Raw genomic sequence first — 23564 nt, 5'->3', positions numbered from 1 at the left:
GGAAACATAAAGGAAGCTGCATACCAGAACATAAATACAAACAGGATCATTGACACACATTACTAGAGAAGGCTTGACATAGGTAATCATTTCCACCATGGTGTGTGCTTAATGATATGGGGTGCAGTAAATAGCTTGGAGATGATACCCAAGTCTAAATATGGAGTTCTTTTAATTCTTTTATATGCGTTACCTGAAGGAAATTTGAAGAAATATTTTAATAATGTTCAGGCATGTAGCCTGGGGGGGGGGGGGGGCTTGAGGGGCTTCACCCCCCCCCCGAAATTTTCAGGGTGGTCCGTGAGAAGGCCTTACATGTATTATTTAAACTGCTATGTTTATTCATATCATGATCTGATCACCATGCTCAATATATCCCATATGCAAGGGGATATTGGGATAATGATACAAAAGGTTTGCTAGGGTAAATCCTCTCTCACTCAGAATCAAAATCCCAGCCAGCCCCAATCAAAATCCTGGCTATGGGCCTGATAATGTTGGTATACATTGAACCATCAGAAAGTAAAGATGTCCCAATCTTAGCCGCCATGTGGACAATTTTGAATTGTAGTGTATTCTGGATTCTCAGAAAAGGGATAACCATTGTGTACTTCCTTTTAGGTAAGGGTAGCTGTCTCCATCCTTGCTTTCCAAGTGGACTGGCAACTCTGCTAGTGCTCAAGTAGCCATGGCAGAGATGTTGTTCACCCTAGTGGGAAAATCAAGGGTGTGCTACAATCTCTGTCTCTGCAGCTGCTGATCCACCTGCCATCCCTGAGGACCACATGCCCCATTTTCCTAGAAAAAAAATGCAAGCTATCTTTCATTTTCAATGTTTCTTTTGATGGCTAAATGTATAGAAAGTAACAATTTGATACATAATTAATAAGAGTAAAATTAGCAGAAGCCACTAATTGGTTTCATCATAACTTGACATCTTGGTTTGCAGAACTTTCTCAAACAATTGTTTGATTATTTCAGTGTGATGACAATTTTGGTTTCGTCAAACTTGGATGCAGTTCATAAGCTATATGTATGAAACCAGTAAGGAATATGTGAGTGCCGGGCCCAGAAGACTGGGAAGCAATTGTGAAATCCAACTCAGTCATTATGAAATGACCATACAGTAATAGCAATTTTTCATGTATCCTTATTTGTGATGAAGATAAAAGACAATAAAGAACATCTAGCTCTCCTACAGATACAGTGGATTGTTAAAAATGTAAAACTAAAGTAAACTAAATTTATGGTGGCCCCATAGAGTTTTCTTAGCCAATGAATATTCAGAGATTGTTTGCTATATTAGTAAATACAGTAGGCCTTGGTATCCATTGGTGCTTGGTTCTGTGTCCCCTCTTCCCCCATGGATGCCAAATCCATGGATACTCAAGTCCCATTATATACAAAGGTACAGGTGTCCCAAACATACAATGTTAAAATCAATTTTTATTTTTCGGACATTAAAAAAAATATTTTCATGCTGCAAATGTAGTTGAGTGCAGAATCCAAAAATATGGGGAGTTAATTGTAATGATATTTTCATGATTTTGAAACCACCATTTGGAATTCTGTCACCTCATCCAATTTCTTTTCTTATATTCTCTTTATGAGAATCAGAACTGAAAAGATGAGGTGCTTGAAGATTTACAAAACTAATTTTACAGTGCGAAAAGTTCAACAGAGGACTACCATACTGGTTCCAAAAAAAGTGGGTGTCTTGTCTAGCATACTTTTCATGCAGTGGCCACCCACTTTCATAAGGATAGCAAACAGGATATGTGTGATGGCACTCACTGGCTCTTTTGCCCCCCCCCCCTCCCCCCAAAAAACCCCTGATACTCATAAGCCTATTGATTCTGATAGTACTGTACAAGGAATTTATTGTCATCCTAAATAGTAGCTATTCCATGAGATTATCAAATTATTTTTAAAGCCATCCAAGTTGGCAGGTAATATTGCAGTTTGTGGTGGCAAATGCTACAGTTCCCCTCCTTAATAAATAAAATAATAAAAACTTAATTTATATTCTGCCCTTTCTCCCCAGGACAGACTCAGGGTAGATTCCAACATACAAAAAGGCAAACATTCAATGCTTTAATAAAACTAACATGCATTGACAAAATAATCTAGAATAACCCCACAAACGAAAACAACATTAGAACCTAACATCAATAAATCAAACAAAGTGTAATCAAACAAAATTATATGGTGACATAGAAACCTAAACATAAAACATCCACATTGATTTATAGAAGCCAACCAATGTTCACAAAGTCATATGGGTTTTAACTCCCTTCCTTTTGTCTGAATGCCAGAATTTGCTAGTGCTTTCACCTACGTACGTTCTTAAGTGAACAGCTGCTGAGCAGATACAAGACCCAATAATAATAACAACAACCATTTTATTCTTATAACCTGCCTCCATCTCCTTGAAGGGACTCTGGGGTTGCTTACTTGGGGATCAAGCCCTGAGAATCAAGTAACAGATATAAAATTAAGAACACAACGATACAATTAAAACAGTTAAGTGATAGAATAAAACATCATAAATACATCAGCGAGCATCAAAACTGAAAAGTGGGACTATTAAAACTGCAAGGGAGGGGCAAGGCATATGCAAGACCCAGGACAGTAGTGTCAGGAGTGAGGATAAAGTGCTGGAATCAGGGCAGTAGACTATTAGAAATGGGCAGTAATAAATTATGAAACTGACCTATTGTTCGAAAGCACATTTAAGCATTCATGTCTTTAAGTCTTTGCAGAATTTGGACAGGGTAGGGGCTAATCTGATCTCCCTGGGGAGAGATATATAGCTTTTTCCACCACCTAAACAGATGGCACTGGTTGGATTTTTGTCTTGAAGACATACAGCTTCTTTTGTAAAGAGATACTTTCGGAGTCTCTTCATACGTACCGGATTTTGGTGGTGGCAATATTTTTCTCTTCAGCCATGGAGCCTGATGGCTCCCATCACACCCTGGAGAACCCCGGTGACGAAGTGCGTTAAAGCACTGAGCTGGAGACCGAAAGGTCCCAGGTTCAATCCCGGGAGCGGCGTGAGCTGCCACTGTTAGCTCCAGCTCCTGCCAACCTAGCAGTTCAAAAACATGCCAATGTGAGTAGATCAATAGGTACCGCTCCGGCAGGAAGGTAACGGCGCTCCATGCAGTCATGCCGACCACATGACCTTGGAGTTGTCTACAGACAACGCTGGCTCTTCGGCTTAGAAATAGAGATGAGCACCAACCCCCAGAGTCAGACATGACTGGACTTAACGTCAGGGGAAAACCTTTACCTTTACCTTTAATCAAAAACAGGCTTCCCCTCATGTGATGAGGCAGAAAGGAAGCTATGACAGAACAGGGCATGGGGCAACAGGTCTCCATGTGCCCTGTGCAACCTCTGCCAGGATGCGGCTATTCACAACAATTTTCATGGTATGTGTGACAAGGTCGTATATGAACTTTTAGAATATTTGAGTTTTTCTGAATATACTAATAGAACATAGGCATAGGTAGGTCATGTAGTATTCTTACAATCAGTAATTTCACTGCCTCATGTTAGCTCTTCAGAGAAGCAAGCCTGCATTGTTATTCTGAATATGATCTTGAAGTTCATCAAATTTCACATTCTAAGGCTCCATCTATACTGCCATATAATGCAGTTTTAGAATGTAGATTAACTTCATTGAACTGGATTATATGAGTGTAGACTCATACAATCCAGTTGAGTGCAGCTCAATCTGCATTTTTTGTCAGTGCTGATGGGGCCCAATCCTCTCCTGTTTCTCAAAATGCATCTGTTGTTGCCTATCTCTCCTGAACAGTCCATGATTACATCACTCTTATATGTAATGATGATAGGGTTACAGGGATATAATGTGACAATGGAAGATAGAATAATAGAAGATATTATAGAGGATTTTGTATTGATGAAGTGGGAAGAAGTTCACGGAGGATGTAGGTATTTTCTGGTCACTGAAAAAGAATCCACCAGCCATTTGAGGCATTCAGGCTGTCTGCTTGAAGAAATATGTCTGGCTTTCTCAATTGTGTTATAGAGTTTCCATGATTACTCTTCTGGCCAACCCCCAAAAAGTGTCAAAGCTAGCAAAGGACTTAAAGAAGGTAAATGAGGAAACAGGGCAGTCCACAATTTCCTACTGTTTCAGCCACATGGGTAATTTTTCTTCAAAATGTTTAGTCCCAAATCCTATTATTAGTCCCTATTTGAGTAAACTCATTGAATCAATAGAATTTGCATAAATGTTGACTTGCCAATCAGCAATTAATTCAATCATTGTACTTTAGTTGAGACTGCTAACAAGATTGAGGCCAGTTTTGCCAAGGAGCCTGATGGCTCCCATCACACCCCAGAGAAGTACTTCTGGGGTGATTCTGTGGCGAAACTGGCAAAAAAGCCCCGCAGCCACCAAAAAACAGCCAGTGGCAAAAGACAGGAAGCACCTATCTTCCCATAGGAATTTATAGTGACAGCCAGCTTCCTGATGCTTTTCCTTGTGGAAGAGGTTGGGATGGTGTGGAGCTCTGCAACAGGTCCCCACACCCTCTGGGCAGGTGCCGCTGAGATCACCAGGATTTATGGCGATACTCGGCCATTCTGGCGGCACGTGTGAATAAGTCATAGAATAACTACTGAAAATAGCCTGTTATACTCATTCAACAATCCTATATTATTTTCCATTGCCTAAAAATACTTGCTGAAATTACTTCCCACATGAAATGTTTGTCTTCATTTTGTTTTATATCTTGCTCAGCTTCTTTCACATTCTGTACAGAGAAATGAGGGTCTTATCTCAATTAATTCATCTCTTGGAGGGATTATATTTTAGACCTTATAAAGTATTTTTTCCTACCTTGGCTTTAATCAAAGCAATTTAAAATCATTTTATCTCTATCAAGAAAAATTTGTAAGGAGGTATAGTTCTACTTACTTCACTTTTTCTATTTATAGTTTCTAAAAATTGTAATTGGCTGATTTCTTGGTTCAGTGATTCTGTTTTCGCTGAATGGAACCATTTGGAAAAATTGAGAAAGCATGTAAATGATGCCTTTTTGCCATTGTAAATTACACAAGGACTAGGATGACTGGATTGTGATTGGCAATATTAGTGACAAGTACAGATAAAATATTTTGTATAGAATGAGAAAATAGGTTTTTTTAAAAGTCTTATAGCGAGCCAAATGATTAGTTCATCTAAGTCAGTATTGTCTGCTCCAGTAGGCAGTAGGTGGAGTATTATCATTATATTGCAGGGGAAAACTGTAGATACCAATGGTTATACTGTTGAGGATAGATTTGTACTGGGATTTGTAGTTCACACTCTTAACCATTGACTTCCCCATAGCATCTCTGTATAGGATATATTTTATCAAAAAGGGTAAAAGACATATTTTCTAGATTGGTTGAGGCTAACCGTATGGGGTTGTTTTTGGATACTGTTCCATTATCCAGGTGGAGACAAGGGGGCGCAAGAGAGGGAAGGATAGTCTATTTTACGTGGGGGAGAGGCGGTTGAAAGAGTTAAACCATTTTCCTGTTTCTCTTTCATTTCCCCCACTCATGTTGCCGTCATCGAAACAACCATACTTTATAATATGGGAAGGCGAGGGAGGGATTAACCAGCGAAAATGGGGAAAATAGTTTTCTTTCTTCAACTTCCCCCTTTCCATAAAATGGACTATCCTTTTCTGTTTAGGCCCCCATTTGGAGTCCGCCTGGATAATAGAACAGTACCTGATTTTGATTATGTCACCATGTGTTATTATATTAATAAAGTACATTACTATATATGCTAATGTGTTTTATTTATACAAGTGTGGGATTGGCTTTATGCCACAAACAAGATCATTGTTCACGATGATGGTTTTCAGCTGCATTATTTATAAAAGAACAATCCATCTGTCTGTGTTAACAATGGAAATGTACAATTGAACATAGATGTTGTGGAGATCATTAAATAAAAGCCAAGAGTGTTTCAGCTTGGGAAAAAATGGTCCCTATTTGCTTAGATGCAAAACGCTCTAGAAAACAATTGAAATAATTATCCATAGCAATTGTTAGTTTTCCTTCTAAGCAAATACTCTGTATTAACACTGCTTGACTAGCTTTGCCATTGTCTACGGTTTCATTTCTGCAATGTCCCTATATGTGACTATGTTGTGCAAAGCTGACACATTTGTCTTTTACTTGGAGATCTTGTATTTGCAGAAGAAAAGCTGTAATGATTACATATTTCCCATTTTCAAGAACATTTGGATTACAAAGCATTATAGTTCCACGGACATGGCAACATTTGTGTTCAGAGATGTATTTTTTTCTTGTTGCGAGCCACTAACAAAAGGGACCTTGAATGGAGATAATTCTTTGGCATGGTTTTGAAAGAAGCTTTTTTTTTTTTTTAAAGCAATGGATACATATGAAGGATTTGGAAGCATTACCGCTAACTCTATTTATAGTATTTTGCCCTGTGAAACTGCTTTAAGGTTTGGGTTCTAGACATTTTTATAGTCCAGTCTATGGGATTTAATCTCAGTAATGTGTTACACTTACTATTGTCCCAGTGAATTTGTTGACAGACAGTAATTGGGTCACTGCATTGAAATACCAAGTGTAGGCTTAGACTTCTCTCTGCTAGTTGGCATGGCAACCATAGTGGTCGATTAAACATGCGCAGAGAGGCGTCAGCAGCCTGTGGTTCTCAAATGCTGCAAAAATACAGGGCCAGGAAGGAGGGGGCATTGCTTTAAAGAATATATTGGCAGAGGAAGGCTCCAATTGCATCTTTTCTTCTTTGTTTGTACTGAAAAGCAATGGCACCTTTGCTTTGTAGATAAAACTAAAAAGAAAACCCCAAACGAAAAAACAGCCCAGGGCTCTGTCATTCTTAAAACCCACCAAAAGCAACCACAAAACCCCTCAAGCCATGAATAATGAATTTTCCTAAGGGGAAAGCAAAGAGAGAAACCACCCCCCCCCCCGCTTGAATTGAAATAATTTGATAGCGCCTGTCTTTAGAGGGAACCAAAACAAAAATCTGAATATTCTGTGCAATGCAGTTCAGAGACTACAAAATGAACAAAAGCCAATGCAATATTCCCCATAAGGATCATCAGCTCACTCACATATATTTGCTATTCAGTAATTATGGATACATGAGGTGTACAGAGACCGAGGATCAAGTTGTATAATGAAGAGTCACAGTGCACTTCTTAGAGATGGCTGCTGTAATACACAGGATTAAAGATCCAATTTTTATGTGTGGCAGCCACATTTTCAAGGTATCAGTGAAGTCTTTATAGAATCAGTGAGAAAAATATGGAGATTGTATTCTATGTGAATGAAGGTAATATCTTGTCTCTCCAACACTGCTAACTGTATGTGTGTGTGTGTGTCCAGGGGGTGGGGGTGGGAATCTTTCAATTGTGAAGTAGCACAATGGTATTAAACCAGTCATGATTATAATGTTTTTTATAATATTTTGAGCCAGTGTTGGGGTAGTCATTTGAATGTTGGATTAGGATTTCAGAAGATCAGGATTGAAATTTCCAGTTGTCCATGAAAAGCCAAAGTGGAGAAGCCATTTCCTTTCAGCCTTAGAGGATAACAATGAAAAACCCGCTTTGCACAAATCTTGTGAAAAAAGCCCTGTGATAAGTTTTCCTTAGGTCACCATAACTAGAATAACAACAACAACAACCCACCTCTCCTTGTGGCTTGAGGTGGAGTACAATATAGTTAAAATAGAGATAAAATACAACACTATAAAATACGTATAACAAGATACACACAGATAACATTCACAAATTAAAATTGACTGGGAAGTCTGCCAGAACAGTTTGTGTCTAAAATTCTGACAGCTGATTTAGCTGCTGTAGTTTTTCTGGCAGGTCATTCCACAGTCTTGGGTCAGCCGATTAAAACATCCTTTGGGGACCCTTCCAGACTGGCCCAAAAATGCAGGGCCTATTGGGCTTTTACTTGGGGTGTCGTTTGGACAAATTAACTTGGGATAAAGCAGGTAAGCTCTGCTTTGTCCTGAAAGGCCCAGGTCTAATGGGGTATTAGACCTGTGTGGATTCACCCTTGGGTAATCCTGGAAATACCCGGGGGGGGGGGAGTTCCCACAGCCATTTGCACCTTTTGGCTTTCTGAAGCCCAAAGGTGCAAGATGGCACCCACCTCCTCCCCCCAAGCCCCCAAAAGAAGCCCTGAAAACTTTAAAAAACTTACTGGGTTGCCATTACGGTTGTCCTGGAGTCCTTCTTGTGGGTACGTTAGGAGATGGAGGAGGCAAAGAGCAATTTTCCTTTTCACCCTCCCCCATCTCCTGGCACATAATTTCTATGTGCCAGGAGGACCCCAGGACCACTGTAATAGTGGCCCAGTAAGTTTAGAAAAAGTTTTTAGCATAGTTTTTGGGGGGTTTGGGATAGCTGGGTGCCATCCCAGTAGTCACCAGGATGGCATCTAGACACCCAACTGGGAAAGTTCAGGTTTTTGGGGGGAAGGTGGATTTAAACCCATGCCGAATAGAGTTTTTAAAACCCTCTTTAGCACAGGTTTAAGTGATGTCTGGGAGCCCCCTGGGTGATGGTCACCAGTCAGGTTCTGATTGGTTTGAGTAGATACTCTCTAGGAGACCTCAGTGTCCTGGGTAGATTTTGCAAGATTGTACAATCTAGGCCTTTAAAGGTCAAAACCAATACTTTGTACTTTGCCTGGAAATTAATTGACAACGAATGAAGTGACTTTAATATGGGTGTAATATGTTCACTCCTAGATGTTCCCATAGCCTATCTGGCTGCCATATTTTGAACTAATTGGAGTTTCCAAACTTGGTACAGAGGTAGCCCAGTATAAAGCACATTGCAGAAGTCCAAACTTGAATTTACCAGTACGTGCACTACCGTCTTGTGTAGGAGCACACATGAACACAACAATATAGTGTTCCCCTCCTTGTTATGGGCATTATAAAAAGATGATCTTTCACTTAAAAAAATGTAAATTTAGCATTTGCACTAAGTGTACATTGGTTTTTTTTAATCTTTAGCTGCAGTAATTATATTGTGGTTGTTTAAGTCAGGGGTCCTCAAACTTTTTAAACAGAGGGTCAGTTCACAATCCTTTGGACCGTTGGAGGGCCAGACTATAGTTGGTCACTGAGCAATAACAACAACAAAACAACAACAACAACAACAACAACAACAACAAAGAGTGTTGGAAGAGACCCTTTGAGCCATTGAGTTCAATCCCCTTCTGCCTTTGTGCACTGAAAGCACAAGCAAAGCACCCCAGACAGATGGCCACCCAGCCTCAATGATAATAATAATAATAATAATAATAATAATAATAATAATAATAATAAAATAATAAAAAAGAGGGTTGGAAGAGACCCCTTGGGCCATTTAGTCTAACCCCCTTCTGCCTTTGTGCACCGAAAGCACAAGCAAAGCACCCCTGACTGATGGCCACCCAGCCTCAATATTAATAATAAGGAGGAGGAGGAGGAGGAGGAGGAGGAGGAGGAGGAGGAGGAGGGTTGGAAGAGAAGAAGAGACCCCTTGGGTCATTTAGTCCAACCCCCTTCTGCCCTTGTGCTATGGGGGCCGGATAAATGGCTTCGATGGGCCGCATCCGGCCCCCGGGCCTTAGTTTGGGGACCCCTGGTTTAAGTCTTTGCGATTGACTGAGTGATTGGAACTCTCTACCCCGGGCTGTGGTGGAGGTTCCTTCTTTGGAGGCTTTTAAGCAGAGGTATGGCCATCTGTTGGGGGTGCTTTGAATGCGAATTCCTGGTTCTTGGCAGGGGGTTGGACTGAATGGCCCATGAGGTCTCTTCCAACTTTATTATTCTATGATTCTGTGATTCTATAAACAGCAGCAACATATGAGTTGAATTGCAGTTGACATTCTAAGGACCCTTCCACACAGCCATCTAACCCATAATATCAAGGCAGATAATCCACAATATCTGCACTGAACTGAGTTATCTGAGTCCACACTGCCATATAATCCAGTTCAATATGGATTTTATACAGCTGTGTGGAATGGGCCTAAGAAATGAGGTACCTATCTGGTTAATAAAATGCTGGTCTTTGTATGTTTCTTGTATTGCAAATACTGAAACTTTTGAGAGCATTGGTTCCATTGGGCATGGCTGTGAAATCCCATCTGGAGAAGTTATAAATCCAATTAGCTTACTCACAAATTAATTAAAGCATAACACAATGTGGTTGGGTTGGTGCCTATGTCCATTCAATTAACATTAAATGAAAATTTAATGTCTTGCTTTACTGGAGACACATAGTAGTCCCTATATGACTGCATGTCTTAGAGAACAGCAGAATTCAATATGATTATATAGGTTATAATGGGAATCTGCACATATGCAGGTCTTAAACCAGAGAGATCCTTTGCTTTACATAAGTAGGCATTCTTTTTTCTTTTCCCTGCAAGTAATAATTATCTAAGCATCACTATGATTAATGTTTCACTTGACCATCTCGGGTGTTGTTACTTATTTATCTTTTATCTTAATTGTTTTTGAATTTAATTTACTTTATACTGATAGTTATATTTATACCTTTAACCCTGAATGGACTGTGAGTAACTCAAGTTTACCTGACTTGAATTCTACATTAACACGAAGTGGTGTAATTCAACCACACTAATATTTGTCTTGATACTGTGAAAATCTGGATTCTTTTTCACTTAATTGTATTTCCTCCCCCAAAATTATTTCATTATTTTGTGTGCTTCATTTCTTTGGTATTATTATAGATAGTAATAGTATATAAGAAAACAAGGAGAAAGTAATTATAGACAGAAATTGGAATGACTAATATGTGTGGGATAAGGACCTAGCAAAATGAGCACATGTGAATCTGGCTTGTGTATTGTTTTCTTTTTCGGGTTGTAATATGATTTTACTCTTTATATTTTTGCAAACTTAGGAAAATATTTCAACCCTTGTGATATTAGTAATTAAAAGAAAAAAGCTTGATATTGTGGCTCAGCAGCAAGATGCTGGGGATTTTTCAGAAGGTGAGGGGGTGATGGGTTTCTCATTGAGGAATCTGTGTGTGATCAGAGTGAGACAGATTCAAATGGTTGTTCCTTAGCAACAGGGGGAAAGTCTGTTTCTCTTGGGAATCGGCCTCCAGCAGATGGGGGGTTTTCCCGCAATATCAGATTAGGCCTCTGCATGGAGGGAGTAAAGGATAGATTAATTAGGTGTTCAGAAAGACTTTGTGAGAAGTCTTTGAAACCCAGGTGTCAAAGGCATGATCTCATGGCTTCTTCGTCAGACCTGGGCTTAAATTAAGTGATGTTTACTTGATGTCTTCAGAGCAGACAATGTTGCCATAAATTCAAGTTCCTGTTTCAGCTCTCCAACTCATGATTCTAATATCCTGTGATTGTCTATGTTCCTGAAAGAGTTTTGCTTTGGAAAAAGTTCATTTTTTCATGTTTATGGAGTTATGCCTATGATCTTGATTTCATGTACCTTGCTATTTTGGACTACTGATCTTTTGTATATGGACTACTGCTGTTTTATAGTGCCCTTTCTACTGTTTTTTTTTGGAAATGCCCTTTTCTCCCTTTTGTACATGCTTTTCTTAATAAACTACTGTTGCTAGAATACTGGGCTCTGGTGTGGTGCTGGGTGAAAAGGTGTCTCATGGCTAGAGTGCAACACTAGAAAACAGACCTTTACCCATATAATGACACACTTCAACCAGTTGATTAATAAACTACAATCCTGGATTCACAACTGTCTTATCCCTACGGTATAGAAATTGCAGGTGTAGCTTGGAAAAATGTAGCTATGGACAATGAGAATGCCAGGTATATATATTTCAAATCAATATGAAATAAACATGTCTTTAAAAAAATGATGCATGTCATTGTGGAAGTAATTTAGCACAATTTCAATTTTCACACACTCTCACTATGCCTGTATGGATCATTCTATCTTTTGTTGTGTGCTGTTGTTACTCAGTGGGCTTCCATATTTGTTTGTGAGCAGCTGTGTTATATGTTGTCTCCCCTTCTTTTCTCCACTTGTTTTGGACTGAAGGATTAGAATCTGTCAACACACATGTTTTGTATTAGTAATAAATGAGTCTAACTATTCAATTTGCAATCAGTAAAGTGCTTTATTAAGTCAAGGTTGAGCTGATAACATTAGAGAAGAAACTGATGGTTTTTTAGGTTAGATGTGTGAGCAAAAATCTATTCTATGAATTTACAAGAGATTTTCGTTGTTTGCAAAAGTTATCTTTTTTGAACTGCTTGAATCCTATTCAATGTAGTCATGTTGTTGTGGGATTGTGCAGGTTGTAATCCAAAAAAAGGCAATGTTTCCAAGCTCTGGGGAAGGCACTGAATGAACAAAATGTTCATGTGTTTATTGGAGTTGCTGAAAATGGAAGAAGCCTCTGAATCAGACACTGTGCATTATAAATTAGTCTTACATAACCTCTTTCCCAGGGATGTTTTCATCCATGCAATGAGAATAATAGTTTTAGCATTTTTACATCTGAAACGTTCATAGTGCTTGCAGTTGTAGAGGCAAAATTAATGCATAACTGTGCTGCATGTGAAATAAAAAAAAACAGACTAAGAGGATTCTAGAATCTCTGGCAGAGAGAAAGAAGGCTGTTTTCCTATTATCTGCTCCACATCTGCTCCAAATGAACTCCTCCCAAATCAGAGACAGGTCTGCCCAATTGGGATAGATTTTTCTCTACCCACTGTGGATCTCATCCAACTCAACTGTTGATCCCACTCTATTTCACATTCCTCAAAAGGCCTCCAAATCTCCAGAGATTCTCCTCAGAGACTGAGGGTTAAACATAAAAGTGGGAGAGGGGGAAGAACTTTATTTCTATGAAATATCTTCCACTGATTCATATTAGAAGGGAAACCATTGCCTTTTCCTTGGTTTTCCCCAGCAGTTCCGATCTATCTGATTTTAAATTAGCAAATTGGAACAAATTGGGTTCAAGGATAGGGAATGGAGCTCCCATCTGCCCTAAGCAGAGTCCACTATGTAAGACTTTACAGGAGCTTTAGTTCAACATCATCTGTAAGGTTATTGCATTCCCTACTCTTTTTTATCTGATCCAGTGGTTTGCCTTTGATTTTTTAATAAAACTTATTTGAATGTTTGAATTAACTGCAATTTACAGCCTCTTAACTCATTCTAGAATTTCATCTCTTTGTCTCATAGTTAAAAAGGTTTTCCCACAGGTGCATTTTAATCATGATATATAGGATGTGTAAGCTCACAATAGAGATTATTTGCAATTTTGGGGGGTAAGCCAAAGCAGTGAGGAGGGGTATACACACACATGTAAAGTCAATACCAAATTGACTTATTTATGATGGTAGAGATAATGAATTAATCTGATTCGGCTCCATAACTCATTAATCAGAACTCCCCATTTGATTATTTTGACCACAATAGTGCATTCAGATAAAATAGGCATGGAGTTGGCAGAACACAAGGAAACTGGTTATGAGAAGTCTTGAAGTGAATTTCTGCACCCAATCTAATGGTTGGAAACTATTGCTTAGCAGTTCTTGAGTTACTTGGCATTTTTATGACTGTTTTTTCACTTGTTTTCCATAATTTGCCTTGCATTCAGTTCTTAAGAGAAGACTATTCCACACAGTCAGGAATTTGTTCCATTTTAAGGCTATGCATTTCCCATGTTTATTTAATTTGAATGCATAAGACATAATACTTAATTTCTTTTCTGCCTACTTGGTGTTTACACCTTTCAGATATGGGCAGTAGGACAGGGAGAGAGGAAGAAATCTGCTTGGTTAACATGCATCTCACTTGCCACCGTTTAGGTAAGCTGTACATTTGTTATTTTAGTTTTTCATTTTAAAGAAATCATCCACTTCATAAGGATTTCATGACACTTTCTTCTTGGCCAGCACCAAAGAATGTGGATTGAATTTAGGATGGTGTGCAAACAGTCAACGATTTATCAGGCAACAATTATCAGTTTCTGCTTCACCAAATAAATATCTTTGTGGTTTATAATTGTTGAGTAATGAACATTGGTTTAATAATGATGGAGTCATTGATTGGGACTTGGGAGATCCAAATTCTAGACTCCATTGAACCATGAAAATCACTGGGAGACTTAGGGCCGTTCTTTCTCTATAACCTTCTCTGTGTTACTGAACTTTTGTGAGCTGGCGTTGGGAATAGATTTATGTATGCTGTCATTAGTAGATAAATTAATGCCAACTAGCCCACAGCATGTGTATAATAGACATTTTAAAGGTCCTCTTGCATGTTCCTGAAAGTCTATTTAGCTTTCCATAACTTTCAGGCATATTTTTTCACATACCTACTGAAAAATCAGCGTGTAAGAATGAATTGCCCACCTACAAAACTCTTGCTTGTGAGTGTAGTTGATTGTGTCTTGTTGTAAACATTGTGGAAACCAATGGATGCTCCCTTGATCATGCTCACATTTTCAAGTCCTTGTAAATTTAATTTAAATAGGTAGCAAAGCTTACATAGTATCAAACATCAGCTTGTTGAGTGAGGTCTGCATCTCTGAGAAAATCACACTACACTACAACACTCTCTTACCATAAGTACTATGAGCATTAGGCAGATTGACAACTCCACTACAGCCATCTTCAGGGTTGTTCTCAACTTCTATCACCATTTATCATGATGGACCTGAACTCTCTTCCTTGCTGGCTATTTTCTGTTCATATCAAACAAGCCTTGTAACATTCAAAGGACATTTCCAGTCTTTCAACTAAATCTGAGGCTTGTTAGTCTGCTTAATAAAATGAGTAAGCTTAATAAAGAGGGGCAACACCCTCTAGTTCTTGAGATTCTGCTGTATATTAGTGGTTTCATCTGGCTGTTTTGAAAGCATTTGGGAGCCTCAGATGATTGTCATTTATGTCTGTTTTTGCACTGAACTTTTTACAAAATTTCTTCTCTGTCAGCTGCTTTTGAATACAACCAACAAACAGCAATGAAGAGCAATTTTCAAAGAAGGTTGCATTGTCAAATTAGTTTTGAAGAAAGCATGGGAAAATCTCAATGTAGAAGACCACAACCCTCCCTTTGAATTCCCCTTGACTTGCATTGTCTTATAGTGATTTATTTATATTGTGCTTTTAAGTGGAGCATTCATAAATGAGGTATGAATAATTTATTCAGCAGATATGATAAAATATAGAAATGGTCTCTATTTAAATTCTGAGTGTCTAATGTGTCTAATGGAAATCCTATGTGTAGCCACATTTAAGTGCTTGCATGTGATGCAGTATGAAAGTAGGGCAGTGACATAAGAAAGAATCCGCTTTATTGAAGATCTTCTATCCATGTCTATTTTGTGAAAATGTAACCAGAGACAAATACAGAAAGAGAGGGAATGAAGGAGGGAGATGCAATTACTATTTAATATGTATTTCTACAACATATATCTTAGTTTCCTGCATTCACCAGCAGCTTCCTAACTAGGCTGATATACCCATGAAAGCTATCAGATCAATAATAATAATAATAATAATAATAATAATAATAATAATAATATTTGTTACCCACATCTCCTAACAGTTCAAGGCTGGATATAACACAGTCAAAACATGTCAACATAAAATACATACAACAGAATATATATATATCAGAGCACTACCACTATAAAATACATACACCAAAACACATGGTACGAAGATCAAAATACTAAGGCAATAGAATGCAAATCCAAAACTCTAAGTTGATTGGGTGGACCTGCTAGAAGCTATGGGTCTTTGCGTCTTAAATTCTGACAGCTGATTTAGCTGTCAGAGCTCTTCTGGCAGATCATTCCATAGTCTTGGGGCGGCCAATGAAAAGGTCTTTTTGCTGATGGCTGCTACCCTGTTTCCCCAAAAATAAGACATCCCCGAAAAATAAGACCTAGTAGAAGTTTTGCTGAATTGCTAAATATAAGGCCTCCCCCGAAAGTAAGACCTAGCAGTTTTTGTTTGGAAGCATGCCCGCCAAAGAGAACACCAGAGCATGCAGGATTGGTAAATGTACATACCAGTTGTACATGGAAATAATGGTAGTAACAAGTAATTCTTGATAGGATTCACAGTTTGTCTGGTTATGCTGGTTTGTGATGACAACTACTGTACAGTATATAATAAATGTTCATTTTTTTGTTCAACAATAAATGTGAATTCTTGTTCATGGAAAAATAAGACATCCCCTGAAAATAAGACCTAGCACATCTTTGGGAGCAAAAATTAATATAAGACACTGTCTTATTTTCGGGGAAACACGGTAGTCGGGTCCTGGCTGGTTGAGATGAGCATCCCCCAGAGGACCTCAGGATCCTAAGGGGCAGATTGTATGGGAGAAAATGATCCTCTAGGTGACGCTAGTGTGCATATATATTGATGGCTGTAGAAGACGTCTCCCTGTGCATATGTATGTAGTATTCATGCGGCCCGCTCGTGTTATATTGCTGTTTTGATCTTATGTTGTACTGTTTATTTTATGTAATGTATTATTTAATTGTATTATGTTATGGTTTATTGTATTGTCTTGGGCATGGCCCCATGTAAGCCGCCCCGAGTCCCCATTGGGGAGATGGTGGCGGGGTATAAATAAAGTTTTATTTTATTATTTATTTTATATGTATGATGCTCCAGGGATTATCCTGATACTATATTACAGGCAAAGAAAAGGAAAAGGTGTTACTTTTCATGATGTTCAACCCAACCATTGTTTGACCATGGAGTGTGCTTTAGTGCCTCAAAGTGAGGTTGTATCTTGGGCAGAAGGTGAAACTCAAGAGAAGTATGCTAGCAGAACTTTACACTCTCTCAACATTGAATAGAATTTTGGCTGATATAATTCTGTTTAAATCACTAGGATCTATAAAGGACACAAGCAACCAGAAGCTTTTATTTGAACTGATATTCTAGTTGGTGGCTTCTTACCATTACGGATTTTTTTTTGTTTGATCAGAGGAATAAAGAGGCCAGACACAAATATTAGATGAAAGTACAGCAATTTTATTGTTACATATTTAAATTGTTTCTTGGAAGTGAGCAAACTGATGTGGGAGCATCTGGGGCAGTAGGTATAACACAGACCAATTTCCATCCCCTTCCTGCCAGTGTAGGGTAGGTTAAACCCTCCCTTAAATAGGGATCAACATTCCTACCCTGTCCTAAAGTGACTAGTAGACTTACACATACAAGGAGACAGGAGGGTGGATCATCAAAATACATAGAGGTGGAACTTTGGGTGGAGTTGCCTAAGTAGTCCACTGCCCTTTCCCCTGTGTCCTGGCATGTGGTGCCAAGACAGTTAATACTGGCATCTCCCTGCAGAGGACAACAAACCGAGCTCTCAGCCCTCCCTGTCGCTACACTCCGATGCAGGAAAATTGCATTTCCAGAAGGATTCATATTTTCTAGATTCAACATTTCTTTACAGGGAAGGTACTAAAACAATGGTAGAGGGGGAATTATGTGAATAGTTTCTTGCCAGCCCCGTCTCAAATATGACATATTACTTATTTGTTATTGGATAAAATCAGAAGTGGTGTTAGCCAGACCTTGGAAAATTGGGATTAAACCCCCAGAATCCAGCAGACAGCACAGTGACAGATAATGGTTACAGGTGAATTCAGGGACTAGGAAAAACATGATTTCCCAATCAATATTCTGGTTCTAGGTAGCTAGAGGAAGCTTCACACTTTGAGAATCATGGAGGTCATGACTTTACAGCTATTTGCAATGACAACAGTATCCTGTTTATATATATATATATATATATATATATATATATATATATATGATGAACCTTGATTATGAAAACCTCAAGGACCAATTTAGCTATCCTTATCATCCTTATCATCAATGTATAAGTGACAGTCTTTCATGGAAAACATCACCTCAGATAATAAAATGACTAGAATAAACCTCCTGTCTAAGGCTTATTGGTTTATAGAAGTGGATTTAAAGAATATGACACAGCTATTGCCCCCTCCCCCCACCCCAGTGCTGAGATATGTTTGACGTCACCCAAGGATTTAGGCATATGGTATTACTGATTTCATTATCAAAAAATATACATAGCAAGTTAGACTGCTCTCAGAAAAAGTTCTTTAAAAATCCTGTTGACTAGTTGAAATGAGTCCTTGATTCCTCACATCGTATGTCATGTTCTTGGCAATATCAGATATGCAATGGTTCATTCAGTAGGATGCCCTAAAGGCAACTTTATGGCTCTTTTGATGGTAGGACCTAATAAAGATCTATGCATTGCTCTTCCTTCTTCTTTCTATCATGGTTCATGTTTCAATTTAATTTATCTCTAGAGCTGGAGGGTACAGAAGTCCCAGTATTGCTCCCAAACCCAGCCAGCTATTCATTAGCGTGTTCAATATGATTACTCACTTCATTGCTTGTAGGGATGCTCATTTGTTTCATTTCATAAAATGTGTTGGGTTAACTACCACATTCATCGAGAATAGTGTATATCTTTAAGTTTGTGCGTTATTAAAAATAAAAATGCATGGACCCAGTCTCAGGCTGGAAAGTGTCAACAGGATCCATGGCCAGGATAACTTCAGCAACATGCGCAGCTTCTCTACCAGCAAAAATGATAACCTACTTGAAAAATAGAAAAGTTTCCTGGTGCCTTCATTATGCATAGAGTATATATTTTTGCTAGCCTGGAGAGTTAGAGAAAATGCCCTGAAGACACACAAGATGCTTCTTTGTGTCTTAAAGCTTTTTCCACAGATTACAGTTCTCACATGATTAATTATGGTTTGGGAAGAATTAGTGCAGCAACAACAAAACCCATGTTGGCTGACAATCCAGTACCATCCTACTAATGTTATCCTCAGATATAGATCCATGTACAAGTCTAGTGCTTGGATTTTAGGCATAAGAGTGAGCTGCAGAACTAGTATTTCATTTTCTGAGTCTTGTGCACAGAGTACCCAATGAAACACCATTTTTTCTGTCATGACAATTGTCAAAATTTACTTGACATATATATTTCCCTATTCAGCTTATTGATTTCTTTTTACTGCACTTTGGCATCTATATTTTTGATCTGCTTTAGTTTGCTGTAAATCGCTGGATGCACTGACCATGTATTGTTTAGATTGATTTGGCTGCATGTTGATTGACAGTATGTTGTACTGACTGTTGTTGTTTGATTTATCTTTGACGATCACTTTCATGATGATTGATCTGCTTCACATTTTGGTAGCCCTTGTTTAATATCATCTGATGACAAAATAATCCCTTCTATTTCATTATAGTGCAATCTGAGTCAGTTCTAACAGATCGTTCCTGATAGAGAGGAGTACCTTTCTGGCAGAATTATTTGGAAATGTATGGACTTATTATAAAGTTAGCTATGTCTTTTCAATTCTCTGACCGATTTGATTTTTAACAATTTGTCCACAGTTATGCTAGAAGACAGTGCAGGATGTTTATTGTTGTCGTGTAATATTCCGTTGGGATCCCACTTCTGCTTTCTCACATTTGTAATGTATGATTACAATTGTGTAAGCAGTGCATGGCTCTCCTTTGGATATATATACCAAAGCTATGAAAGAGAAAAAATTAGGGGAAGTCAACATGAACAAGAAAAATTAGGCTCATTGCAAACTCAGAGCTGGCTGCCTGCACATCGTACTCCAATTTTTGGTAAGTATTCTGGGTTTTCTTGCCTTAATCCATAGTAGCCAGGCATTTTCACAGATTGCGGTGACTGACAGAGAGTAGCAGTGGCAGTCTACATAGCTGGATTGGATCTAATGCAGCCTGATCCCATGTCCAGGTGGACACCATACTATCATCATATTCAACTCAGGGAAGGGGAATGGCTTTTCCTTGTGTTGCTGCCCCTGCTCCCTGCTGGCCACAACACTTTGCTGCTGCAGTTGTGTCTGTGATACCAGAGCAGGGCAACTAGCAACAAGGAGGGGATCTATATAATGCAATTTGATACCACCTTAAGTGCCACGGCTCAATGTCATGGAATCACGGGAGTTGTAGCTTTACAAAGTTTTTAGTCTTCTCTGTCTATGGATGTCTGTACCTCTCCAAACTACAAATCTCAGGATTCCATAAGACTTGCATTAATTTTACTGGATAGGTTTACACTCCCTCTGAAAGACTGTGTTCACAGCTTGGGAGTGCTCCTGGATCCATCCCTCTAAGTGTCAGCTCAGGTAGATGTGATGGTCAGGACAGATACTAACTTGGGCTGATACACCAGCTGTTCCCCTTCCTAGGATTAGAGGACCTAAACATGGTAGTGCTGGTAACCTCAAGGTTGGGTCTTTGCAATGTGATTTACACTGAACTACCTCTCTACCAAGTTTTGAAACTTAGTTCAAAACATGGCAGCCAGACTACTTACAGCAACATCCAGGAGTGAACATATTACATGCATACTGAAGTCACTCAACTGATTGCCAATTAGTTTATGGGCAAAGTACAAAGTATTGGTTTTGACGTTTAAAGCCCTACATGGTTTGGGGTCTGGTTACCTACAGGATCACTTTCTCCTGTACAATCCACCTCACACTTAGGTCCTCTGCGGGGTGGCTACTCCAGAACTCGACTGTTGACTGTCACCCAGAGGACCTTTTTATCGGCCACCCCAAGACTGTGAAATGACCTGCTGGAAGAGCTTCGACAGCTAAATGAGCTGTAAGAATTTAAGGAACAATTGAAGACCTATCTCTTCTAGCAGGCCTACCCAGTCAATTTTAACTTATGGATTTCAACCTGCATTTTATCAGTAAATTTTAACCTGCATTTTATCTGTGTGTATATGTATTTTAATAATGCTTTATTTTACTTCGCTGTTTCAACTATGTTGTACCTCACCTCAAGCTGCAAAGAGAGGTGGGTAATAAATATATTATGATGTATTATATATTATATACTGTGGAGATGCACTCTTAGGAACCTTTCACAAAGCTGAATAAAATCCAACATTTTCTGCTTTGAACTGGAATATATGGCAGTGTGGACTCAGACAACCCAGTTCAAAGCAGATATTGTGGGATTTTCTGCCTTGATATTCTGGGTTATATGGCTGTGTGGAAGGGCCTATAGACAGGCATGAGGTTTTTCACTTGAAGCTACCTTAAGGGCTGCTATGTAGAACAGCATGTTTGTGATACTTCTTTCTCAAGACACAATGGAAGGAACAGGATGCAGTTCTTAGCTTGTGGAAAACATTCCTCCTTCCAGATGTTTGGGAGACATGCGGGGGGAAGAACCACAGATTAAGAAAATCTGTTCCTAGTTCTGCAAAATACACCATCTTCTCAACAAAAGAAGTGGGTATTGTGGTTGTATAAGATAACAGTTGGTTTATGCACAGATTACAGCTGAAGTGTTAACACAAAAAGATTAATGTTTTCAAAAGCACTGTGATATGTACACAGTTCAAGCAAATGTATTCCCTGCTCAAAATACCTGGAAGATGAAAGCTTTAAAAAACATGCCTTTTGATATTCTTTATATAGTGTGTGCTTTCATCCTTTGTAATGTAATGGTTTGTTAATTTAGAAATCCATATAAAGGGGTAATGTAGCCTATTCTTTCTTAACTCACTCTGCATGATTTTTTCATAACATTACATGGCATTTTAAGACAAATGACTCCCAAATCTTTATCCCTTCATGGTTTATAAGACAACTTTAAATTGCTGAATGAATACTCTTGCTATGCATAGGGACCTGTCTTTCTATTCCAAAATATAATATAGTGCCTGTAACTAAATGGGGATGTACTGTTATCATGTATATGAATAATAATAAATCAAACAGCAAATTAATACAACCCATGCAGCAAAATGTTATTCAGCATATAAAACAGACTTTAAAAAGGTCTATTAATTTGGAAGCAAACTGAATGGAAGTTATGGTTTAATTCCAAAAGTTAGGTATGGGGAATTTGTAGCTCTCCAAGTATTGCTGGACTGCAGCACCCCTGACTCCTCTCTATAGGCTATGCTGAAGTAGTCCAACACCATCTGGAGCCCAGCCCTGTTGTATGGCGCCCAAAGCATGCTTTACAAAGGAAAAATGATTTCTTGGGAGCCAATAGGTCCTGGAGCTGTTGTTGCTGTTGGTGGCGTGCACCTTCAAGTCCCCAGTGGCAGAGTGGGTTAAACCCTTGTGTTGGCAGGACTGATGACTTTACGGTTGGGTTGCTGACCTGAAAGTTGCCGGTTCAAATCCAGCCCGGGGGGAGTGTGGATGAGCTCCATGCAGGAACATGACAGAAGCCTCCCACAAGGATGGTAAAAGATCAAAAACATCTGGACGTCCCCTGGGCAATATCCTTGCAGACAGCCAATTCTCTCATAACAGAAGCAACTTGCAGTTTCTCAAAACCCTTCATGTCTTTTTTGAGTTACGGTAACCCTGCGGCAAACCTATCCAGGGGTTTTATTAGCAATATTTGGTCAAAGTAGGTTTGACATTGTCTTGCCTCTGACTCAGGTTTTGAGAGTGTGACTTGCCTAAGGTCACCTAGTGAGATTCCATAGGTGAGCAGAAAGGTTGCCCTGGTCTTCAGAGTTGTAGTCATTGCTCAAGCCACTATATTACATAGGATCTACTGGAACTGTAATAATAGATAAGGAAGTGTTTTACCCTTTCTCAATGCTTGTTTCTCGATCTAACATTTCTCTGTAAAATGGCTGCTATTAATTTGTAGTAAAGCCTTACCTTCTAAAGTTGGAAATCATTTTCTGTGACAGGAAGGGCTAAATCTGTGGAAAATGCTAAACATCCATTCTTAGATTACAACCAATTCTTCTATCTGGCTTGCTTCTCTGTCTGATTTTAACTAAGGATTTATTTTTTCCAGTGTAATATGTAGCCAAACTATAAACTCAACAGCATGTTTTAAAGCTCATATTTAAAACATTTGATGGTAATCAGTTTAAACATATTAATTTATAGTAACAAAACCAGCAACAGGTTTTGCAATACCTTAAAGATGAAGAAGTCAATTGTATGTTTAGTTATTGTTTTATAGTGATATCCTCAATCAAATTACACAGTGAATTTATCTTTCAGTGATCAATCATTGTTTCGAAGACCAATAACTAATCTGAGGATATCATTGTGTGAAGACTTTATTTGCTAGTAGCTAGCTGGGGAGAAAACTTTTTTTGTTTTAATTAAAAATGATGCAGGTGTATGTTAAACATAACACAAAGCCATTTTTTACCCTAAATTTCAGTGACCTCATGTGCAGTGCATCCCAGTATGTTGTGCCTAATAGCAGTAGCAAATAGCTGCTGCTGTCATTCATTTTATTTCGCTGTCACAATTCTTCAAGCTTGCCGGAGGGTTGTACCTTACCAAGTGTTCTCTTTTCCTGATAGTAGGAAACTCTCTTCCAAGCTTTTTATCCTGTGGATACAAAGATGTCTTTAGATATTTGTTTAATCATATTGTAGTATTAACAGGGCATACAGGGGACACCCTGTGCTGTAT

At 38.7% G+C, this 23564-nt stretch overlaps 1 protein-coding gene across 3 annotated transcripts in view; it reads left to right on the top strand.

Annotated features, from left to right (window-relative positions):
* The window catches only part of gpm6a (glycoprotein M6A), a 274778-nt gene that overhangs the window by 153902 nt on the left and 97312 nt on the right, over window positions 1-23564 (top strand). Inside the window, exon 2 of one of the 3 annotated variants that reach the window (XM_062981386.1) lies at window positions 13816-13887. The exons of the other annotated variants lie outside the window; for them this stretch is intronic. Within the exon in view, the coding sequence (XP_062837456.1) occupies window positions 13816-13887 (72 nt within the window). The remainder of the gene's footprint in view (window positions 1-13815; window positions 13888-23564) is intronic. 3 annotated transcript variants of the gene reach the window in all.

Source organism: Anolis carolinensis, chromosome 5 (genome assembly GCF_035594765.1).
Source record: "Anolis carolinensis isolate JA03-04 chromosome 5, rAnoCar3.1.pri, whole genome shotgun sequence".
Taxonomy (NCBI): domain Eukaryota; kingdom Metazoa; phylum Chordata; class Lepidosauria; order Squamata; family Dactyloidae; genus Anolis; species Anolis carolinensis.
Note: the sequence above shows the minus strand (reverse complement) of the source record. Positions and strands in the feature narration are given on the sequence as shown.